Source organism: Cetorhinus maximus, chromosome 26 (assembly GCF_964194155.1).
Source record: "Cetorhinus maximus chromosome 26, sCetMax3.hap1.1, whole genome shotgun sequence".
In the NCBI taxonomy this organism is placed as follows: domain Eukaryota; kingdom Metazoa; phylum Chordata; class Chondrichthyes; order Lamniformes; family Cetorhinidae; genus Cetorhinus; species Cetorhinus maximus.
Genome location: NC_135904.1, coordinates 3506291 through 3515903, shown reverse-complemented (window position 1 = coordinate 3515903; position 9613 = coordinate 3506291). Strand labels below are relative to the sequence as shown.

The 9613-nt window shown below is 45.8% G+C and overlaps 1 protein-coding gene across 5 annotated transcripts; it reads left to right on the top strand.

Annotated features, from left to right (window-relative positions):
* The first annotated feature begins 220 nt into the window (after positions 1-220).
* On the top strand, positions 221-9003 carry LOC144668222 (UDP-glucuronosyltransferase 2A2-like). 5 transcript variants are annotated; one of them, XM_078529984.1, is made up of 2 exons: positions 221-325; positions 7229-9002. In XM_078529984.1, exon 2 carries the CDS (start codon positions 7254-7256, stop codon positions 8865-8867), a length of 1614 nt encoding a protein of 537 aa, XP_078386110.1. In that variant the 5' UTR covers positions 221-325; positions 7229-7253; the 3' UTR covers positions 8868-9002. The 5 variants fall into 5 exon arrangements, with proteins under 5 accessions (XP_078386110.1, XP_078386111.1, XP_078386109.1 ...); XM_078529985.1 differs by lacking the exon at positions 221-325 and adding an exon at positions 358-544; XM_078529983.1 differs by lacking the exon at positions 221-325 and adding an exon at positions 573-813 and having other exon boundaries at positions 7229-9003.
* Positions 9004-9613: the final 610 nt, after the last annotated feature.

Sequence of the window (9613 nt, the reverse complement as noted above, 5' to 3'; positions counted from 1 at the left end):
AGGCCAGAAGTGCAGATGTGCTTTCAGTTTCTCTACAATAATATTGCAGAAAGCCTAACTATAATCATCCAAAGCTCCCTTGAGTTAGGAACCATTCCTCCATAATTAAGAAAGGCGAAACGGAAAAATAAAGACGCATTACGCTAATATCAGTTGTTGTAAAATTCCTTGAATCTATAAATAAGTATTGAGTGGTTAAGGAGCTTGTTGATCTTGGACACGTGCTGGAACTTGCTGCTCCCTCTTCACCACCTCCCAATCCAATACGATCTGATTCTATCATATCCAAACTTTTCGTTCACACGGGAAGACATTCAGCCCACAAGTAAGACTTCTTTAATATTTTGCTAAGTACAGACATAACCGTATCAGAAATTCCCATGAGTAAGTGTGAAATGATGCACTTGACAGGAAGAATGACAGAGCAGAATATTTTTAGTAGGCTGTGAAAGTTTGGGTTCACAGCGACTTGGGTGCGCATTTACACAAGTCCTCGAAAGCTAACCTGCAGGTACAGCAAGCAATTAGAAAGGCAAATCGAAAGGTAGGCCGGAATTTTCTAGTGACCCTGCGGTGGCTTTAATAGCAGGGGCAGGGGGGGCGGATGAGCAATGCGGCGGGAGCTGAAAAATCGTTATGGGGTCTTACGCTCCCGTCCGGCGTGGCGATCATGATTCCCACAAGAGGCCAGTGTGAAACTGATTTGCGTCCCGTTAATTGGATGCAGATGAAGGTCCGACTGGAATCGTGCCACCTCCGCCCCACCCGATCGTCCGTGCCACCAGTGGGAAATCACGCTGGTGAGTTTACACGGTGAGTTTACATGGAGCGAGAGATTAAGGGAGTACAGGAAACTAATGAACTAAGAGGGGACGGCATGATGAGTTGAAAAGGAGATTGAAATCACAGAGGATGAGCAGTCAATAGATGTAGAAGCTGTGGGAGGAAAGCAGTGAAGATATCTTGGTGAACAATTTGGCATGGGTGTTCACTGGGTGTTAGAAAAGTGGATTTTAAAGGAAAGGCAAGAGGGGTAGAAGATAGAGAAACTCAATTTATATAGGCATGGTTACAGAGCAACATTAGGATCGGTGTGAGCTGGTAAGAAGAGAGAAATAGAGAAGTGATATTAGGAGGGACTCCAATGTTAAAATGAAAACAGAAAATATATATTCAGCAAGTCGGTGAGCTTTTGTCAGAACAGCACACAGTGCAGTGATTTGTTCTGAATGGCTTATCATTTCGTGCCATTGTAAAATTCACTCTTATGTTTTCACCAGCTAATTAAAGTGCCCTCAACCGCACCTCGCCCACAACAATATCATTGTCCAATTGAGCATTCTGGCTGAACTTGTTCTCACACTGAACAATTTCTTCTCAAACTCCTCTCACTTCCTCCAAATAAGAAGGGTGACTATAGGTACCCCCATGGGCCCCAGTTATGCCTGTCTCTTTATGGGGTATGCGGAACATGCATTGTTCCAGTCCTACTCCGGCCCCCTCCCACAACTCTTTCTCCGGTACATCAATGATTGCTTCGGTGCTGCTTCATGCTCTTTCTGGACCTGGAAAAATTTATTAACTTTGCTTCCAATCTCCACCCCTCCATCATTTTCACATGGTTCATCTCTGACACTTCCCTTCCCTTCCTTGACCTCTCTGTCTCAATTTCTGGTGATAGACTGTCCACCAATATTCATTACAAGCCTACCGACTCCCACAACTACCTCGACTACAGCTCCTCACACCCTGTTTCCTATAAGGAGTCCATCCCATTCTCTCAGTTCCTTCACCTCTGTCGCATCTGTTCTGATGATGCCACTTTCAAAAACAGTTCCTCTGACATGTCCTCCTTCTTCCTTGACTGAGGTTTTCCACCCATGGTGGTTGACAGGGCCCTCAACCGTGTCCGGCCCGTCTCCCGCGCATCCGCCCTCACACCTTCCTCTCCCTCCCAGAACCATGATAGGGTCCCCCTTGTCCTCACTTATCACCCCACCAGCCTCCGCATTCGAAGGATCATCCTCCGCTATTTCCGCCAACTCCAGCATGATACCACCATCAAACACATCTTCCCTTCACCCCCTCTGGCGGCATTCCGTAGGGATTGTTCCCTCCGGGCCATCCTGGTCCACTCCTCCATCACCCCCTACACCTCAAACCCCTCCCATGGCACCTTCCCATGCAACCGCAGAAGGTGCAACACCTGCCCCTTTACTTCCCCCCTCCTCACCGTCCAAAGGCCCAAACATTCCTTTCAAGTGAAGCAGCATTTCACTTGCACTTCCCTCAATTTAGTCTACTGCATTCGCTGCTCCCAATGTGGTTTCCTCTACATTGGAGAGACCAAACGCAGACTGGGTGACCGTTTTGCGGAACACCTTCAGTCTGTCCACAAGCATGACCCAGACCTCCCTGTAGCTTGCCATTTCAACACTCCACCCTGCCCTCATGCCCACATGTCCGTCCTTGGCTTGCTGCATTGTTCCAGTGAAGCTCAACGCAAACTGGAGGAACAGCACCTCATCTTCCGACTAGGCACTTTAAAGCCTTCCAGACTGAATATTGAGTTCAACAATTTTAGATCATGAACTCTCCCCTCCATCCCCACCCCCTTTCCGATCCCCCTTTTTTCCAAATATTTATATAGATTTTTCTTTTCCCACCTATTTCCATTATTTTTAAATGTATTTCTATTCATTGTTTTATCTCTGCCTTTTAGCCTATTTCGATCCCTTTCCCCCACCCCACCCCCACTAGGGCTATCTGTACCTTTATTATCACATTCCTTGGATAATATCACCAGCTTCAACACCTCTTTGTCCTTTTGTCTATGACATCTTTTGGTTATCTCCACCTATCACTGACCCTCTACCCAGCTCTACCTGTCCCACCCCCACTTAAACCAGCTTATATTTCACCTCTTTTCTATTTTTCCTTGGTTCTGTTGAAGAGTCTTATGGACTCGAAACGTTAACTGTGTTCCTCTCCGCAGATGCTGTCCGACCTGCTGAGTTTTTCCAGGTATTTTGGTTTTTGTTAATTCTAGAGGCACTGTTGTCAGAACGGGTATGTACCCATGCCAACAAAAAGATTATTGCAAAACATGAATAGTAATTCACGCAAGAATTAATGTTGCACAATCAGAAATTCACTTGAGACTGAATGTACAATTGTATTAAATGACTGCACCCTTCATTTTAGTTAAAATCTCAGCTCCGGTAGCAATACTACAAGACAATACAAGACTGACTACATTCTTTGATTTATACTTCATCAGTAAGTTAAAGTTTGATTTCATGACAATGTGTTTCATAACCTACAAGTTAAGACTAATCTTTCAAATGCAATGAATAGATCTCCTGAGCAAGGCAGGCAGAGCTGCATCTAGTGTCTGTACAACAATATTGCAGACAGCCCAACTATAATCTCCCAAAGTTTTCTTGATTCAGGAACCATCCCTTTAGGTTAAAAAGTTGCACATCACTCCAGTTTTAAGAAAGTTGAAATGAAAACCAGGGAATTATGATGCATTAGCTTAACATGAGGTGTTGGGAAATGCCTGCAGTTTACAGAATCACAGAATCACACAGTGCAGAAGAGGCCCTTCGGCCCATCGAGTCTGCATCGACATGTGAAAAACACCTGACCTACCTACCTAATCCCATTTACCAGTACTGGCCCATAGCCTTGAATGTTATGACGTGCCAAATGCTCATCCAAGTACTTTTTAAAGGATGTGAGGCAACCCGCCTCCACCACCCTCCCAGGCAGCGCATTCCAGACCGTCACCACCCTCTGGGTAAAAAAGTTTTTCCTCACATCCCCCCTAAACCTCCTGCCCCTCACCTTGAACTTATGCCCCCTTGTGACTGACCCTTCAACTAAGGTGAACAGCTGCTCCCTATCCACCCTGTCCATGCCCCTCAAAATCTTGTACACCTTGATCAGGTTGCCCCTCAGTCTTCTCTGCTCCAACGAAAACAACCCAAGTCTATCCAATCTCTCTTCATAACTTAAATGTTTTACCCCAGGCAACATCCTGGTGAATCTCCTCTGCACCCCCTCCAGTGCAATCACATCCTTCCTATAATGTGGCGACCAGAACTGCACACAGTACTCCAGCTGTGGCCTCACCAAGGTTCTATACAACTCCAACATGACCTCCCTACTTTTGTAATCTATACCTCAATTGATAAAGGCAAGTGTCCCATATGCCTTTTTCACCACCCCACTAACATGCCCCTCCGCCTTCAGAGATCTATGGACACACACGCCAAGGTCCCTTTGTTCATCAGAACTTCCTAGTGCCATGCCGTTCATTGAATACTTCCTTGTCAAATTACTCCTTCCAAAGTGTATCACCTCACACTTTTCAGGGTTAAATTCCATCTGCCACTTATCTGCCCATCTGACCATCCCATCTATATCTTCCTGTAGCCCAAGACACTCAACCTCATTGTTAACCACCCGGCCAATCTTTGTGTCATCAGCAAATTTACTAATCCTACCCCCAACATAGTCATTTATGTCGTTTATATAAATGACAAATAATAGAGGACCGAGCACAGATCCCTGTGGTACGCCACTGGACACTGGCTTCCAGTCACTAAAGCATCCTTCTGTCACCACCCACTGCCTCCTACAACTAAGCCAATTTTGAATCCACTTTATCAAATTACCCTGGGGTAAGAGGGATTCGGAAAGGCCGGACACCCTCATAGAGTCCTGAGTGGATGTCCCAGGGTTGTCCAACTGCTACTCCTCCACCCTTTGGGTGCCTGAGGATCCCTGCCTGACTCCCTGAGGGGAAGAGGCACCTGGAGGGAGGTCGATGTGCCTTGTTCCCCCTCTCACATAGCCACTGCGAAAGCTCACCCATGGTTACAGCGATGGAGTGCAGATCTGTGTGCATCTCCATCAGAATCTGCTGGGCCAGCTTCTCCATGGTCTCTGCCACCCTCCACATGGAGGCCTCTATGTCTGTACAGTTCAGCACTACTTCATCAGAGAACTGACTCCTCCGCCTCGCATGCCACTCTGTTGAGGGCCTCCACCATCTCTGCCTGATGTTCCCCCATCTCTTGCTGCCTCACCAGCACCTTGTGAGCGACCGATTCCAGAGGCTCATCATCTGACTCCGACCTTGCAGGTTTCTCTTTCCCAGCAGTCCCCTGAGTGCCAGTGAGCTTGCCTGACCCTGCCTCCTCCTGGTGCAGTCATGTGTCCGTGCAGTGACCACTAGAACGTGAGACCCTTCCTAAATTAGATCTAAAACCCACCAAGGTGTCTCTGGGCTGGTGGAGGGTGCAGGTGACTGCTGTGACACCCCTACAGGTTCACATTCTTCCTCTGCAATGTCCTCGGTCCTCTGTGGGCTTGTCTGAGTGCTGGACAGGACTTTGTTTCCTTTAGGCCCTGCCTTCTTCCTGCTGGCACCTGTAAGTGAGACAAGAGGTAGTGAGTGACTGCATGAGCTGCCTCCAACACGGAGGAACGTGTAACCCTTAGGTTTCAATGTGACATGCATGGGTCCTTACTGGATGGAGGCTGCCCGCCGACCTCTCCATTTCTGCAGGCTCTTTCCCGTTCCACCCCTGCCAGCTGGGCTGCCCGCTCCTTAAAGTTGGTGAGGTCTTTGAAGCATGGCCGGCCCCCTCGTGTCTTCTCCACCCTCTCTCTCTCCTATTATGGCTTAACTTATCCTGCACAAAGAGAGATCATCGGGTAGAGGATATGGGTTTCAGGTTTCTTTCTCATGCTTCCAGTCGTACAAGTAACCCACTGGACTGTGTGCCATGTAATTGATGCACTGAAGGTTGCCCACAAAGGTTCTGGAGCAACACCCTCCAGAGCAGTGAGCCCATGTAGATATAAGGATAAGCCTCACAGAGGCATGTCATTAGCGGTGCTTGCTGATGGCCTCAACACCTGAACCACTTCCCCACATCCCACCTCTCAGAGAGCATATTTCTGTGTGGAAGGGTCAGGGACCCACAGCGGCCTCTCCAACTGCAAAGTAGATGGACTACTGTGGACTATGAGACATCACCTTATCACATTGCTACCAAGGCGCATGTCCCCTGTACCATTCAGTAAGATGACTCTGAGAAGTTAAGGGTTCACTTACCCTGGCAGAGCAATTGAGGTCATTCATCTGGGCTTCTTGCACTTCAAGGCAGTCCTCTGGTTCACACCTTGGGCACTGACTGCCCTGGAGTCTTCCTCCCATGTTTGGTTTGTCTCCCTGCTTGGCCTCCTCTTCCTATCCTCTGGATAGAGGGCGTCCCTCCTGGCATCCACTTCATCGAGCAGATGGCCCAGGGAGGCATCGCTGATTTTGGCTGCTGGACCTCCCTGTCCTCTTGAGGCCATCTCCTCCCTGGGTAGGTTGCTCTCCGGGTGCCTTTTAAATATGGCATCCCGATAAGATGGCGGATTACGTGCCATCCAGCCCGCGCCACCACATATGTTGGAAAACCCTCCACTGCATAATTAAGGAGGCTGGCAACATGTGATAAGGCACGAATTGCCAGTGGCCTCCGTTGCAGGAAAGACTCCCCGTCCCCGCCCACCAACACTTAGTCCCGGATAGGGACTATTGCAAAGGGTTAGTAAGGATGTCTTGTTGCAGTTATTTAAATGCGGTTGGTGAGACTACATTTTGTGTAATGTGTACAGCTTTGGTCATCTTACCTAAGGATCAATACAGTTGCTTTCGAGGGAATGCAAGAAAGAGTCACTAAATCGATTCCTAGGATGAGAGGACTATCATATGAGGAGGAGCTGAGTAGAATAGGGTTATATTCACAGGGGCTTAGAAGATTGAGAGGTGATCTCACCGAAAGGTCCAAAATTCCTAGGGAACATGACAGGGTAGTGGATGTTTCCCTTGGCTGGATAGCCTAGAACTCAGTTCCTGGTATCTGGATAAGAGGGCAGCCATTTAGAACTGAAATGTGGAGAAATTTCTTCATTGAGGATTGTAAATCTTTGGAACCCTTTACCCCAGGGAGCTATGAATGCTCAGTCATTGAGTCCACTGAAGATTGGAAATAAAAGGAAATGGGGATGGGGCAGGAATCGATTTAAAAGTTCAGCCATGATCTTATTGAATGGTGGAGGAAGTACAAGGGTCATTATGGCTTACTCATGCTTCTATTTATTATGTACCTATGTTTTCCAATTTATGTTGTATCGCCCATATTTCTATTTAATTGTGCAACAGGATCGGACTATCATTTCCTCTCAATATGAAGTGTCCTGGATGGAAAATCAGATTCCAGGTTGTGTATGCTCTTAGTATCATTATCATCATGTCTTGTACAATGAGCCAGGGAGCTAATATATTAGTTGTACCTGCTGATGGAAGTCACTGGATCAATATGAGAATTCTAATTGAAGAACTGAAACTTCATGGGCACAACAACACTGTGTTTTATTTCTCAACAAGTTGGTATGTCAATGAGCAGCCTGACCTATATCGATCCATCATGGTTGAACTGCAAGGAAACCTTGGGAAAACCACAAGTGAAGACATTTTGCGAAGATTTGTCCAAAAGTCAATGGATATTTTACAGAATGGTTCAACACCATGGGATTTTGTTAAATTCCAATACAAACTAATGTCTTTTATGTACACCTGCCATAGCTCTGTTAAAAAGCTTAGCATTTTAGTCTTTGAAAACAAAACTTTGTTAAGCCAACTTGAAAATGTGCACTTCGACTTAGTACTTGCAGATCCTGTTTTTCCAATAGGCCCAATGCTTGCTTATTATTTAAAACTCCCTTTGGTGTATAATGTTCGATGGCTCACCAGTGGAGAAGCTCATTTTCTCTTCGTCCCATCACCACTGTCCTACATTCCAATCCCCGGCTCACGATTGACAGATAAAATGAGTTTTCTACAAAGAACAAAAAATGTCGTCTTAAGTCTTTTGCAGTTGTCTGTTATAAAATTCCTAATTCATCCCATGTACAATGAACTCTACCATCGATATCTGGGCCCAGACACAGATATCGAGACAATTCTTCTAGGGGCAGATGTGTGGCTGATGAGAGCAGATTTTATATTTGAATTCCCGAGACCCACCATGCCAAATATTGTTTACATTGGTGGATTCCAGTGTAAACCGTCCAAACCTCTAGAAGCAGAGTTTGAAGAGTTGATCCAATCCTCAGGGGAACATGGGATTATTGTGATGTCTCTGGGGACCATGGTCAGCTCTTTGCCAATGCACATTACAATGAAAATAGCAGAGGCCTTTGCTCAAGTACCTCAGAAAGTTATTTGGAGATATGAAGGAAAGATCCCTCCCAACATAGGAAATAATACACTACTGACAAAATGGATCCCTCAGAATGACCTTCTAGGGCACCCCAAGACACGAGCTTTCGTTGCCCATGGTGGCACCAATGGAGTTTATGAAGCCATCTACCATGGGGTGCCAGTAGTTGGCATACCTCTGTTTTTTGACCAGTTTGACAATTTACTCAGACTTGAAATCCGAGGTGCAGCAAAAGTGATGGATTTCACAGCCATGCAGTCAACAGATCTATTGCAGGCACTTAATGAGGTTATAAACAACACATCTTATCGGGATAATATGCAGAAACTCTCTGCTCTCCACAGGGACCAACCAGAGTCTCCAATGGAGAGAGCCATTTTCTGGATTGAGTATGTTGCGCGACACAAAGGTGCAGCACATTTGCGCTCAGAATTTTACCGACTCCCCTGGTATGCTTACTATTGTGTCGATGTGATGGTTTTCCTGCTGTCTTTGTTCCTCTTTGTTACAGTTCTACTGGCTCTACTGTTGAAGGAACTTTGTAAAATCACTCATAAGAAGAAACAAAAAACTCAGTAAGATTTACCCCTTTGAACTGACAGAAGTGTTTTTTAGTCAGGTCTTATATGGAAATATCACAAGGATAGATGCCAGTGAAAATTACTGTGCAGTTACATGCAAATGCTGTACTGAAATGAAATGTTATTGGAAAAAACATGTTTATCAAGTTTTATTCAAAGTTAGTTATCATATTAGATCATGTATGGTCATTAACATAAATAAGAATGTGAGACTTGGTATTTCCTGACAGAGAAGCCCCTCATAATCACCCCATCGACTCTCGAGGCCAAAGATTTCCAACAAAGCTCTCTTTTTTTTAGCATTTTTGGTTCCTCTACCCTACCCTCCATTGGTGTTGGCGATGGTTAACTAGTTTCCCTTTAACAAACCTCACCATACCCTGGAAATATTCCCTCAGCTGCTGCAAGGTCCATTTGGTTTTTCCTTCCACACTTTCTCTCTTGCAGTTGGGTGGGGTCTGCATCCTTAGTAGGCAGTAACTCCTGAATGATGGTGTCCATTTCCAAATTTGTAAATCAATTTGCTTCTCATTTTCCCAGCTTTATTTTCTGGCCACTGATGGGAAACAAGTGTTCAAGGGTAGAAGATACTCACAACACAGTCTTAGAAGGATTATCAAGAACTTTCTGGAATGCGTCCACGCCACAATCAGCCAGGAGCTTGATTATAGGGTCACATGTGGCTATCAGAGCTAAACTCAGGTAGGACGGTCCCATTTACTGAAAGGCCAATATCATGTTGAT

What these genes read in the sequence shown, in the direction of transcription:
- LOC144668222 (XM_078529983.1), top strand. Translation starts at nt 605, where the DNA reads ATGAGCAATGCGGCGGGAGCTGAAAAATCGTTATGGGGTCTTACGCTC. An exon ending in CACGCTGGTGAGTTTACACG is followed by an intron (nt 814 to 7,228) that starts GTGAGTTTACAT and finishes ATTGTGCAACAG; the next exon opens with GATCGGACTATCATTTCCTC.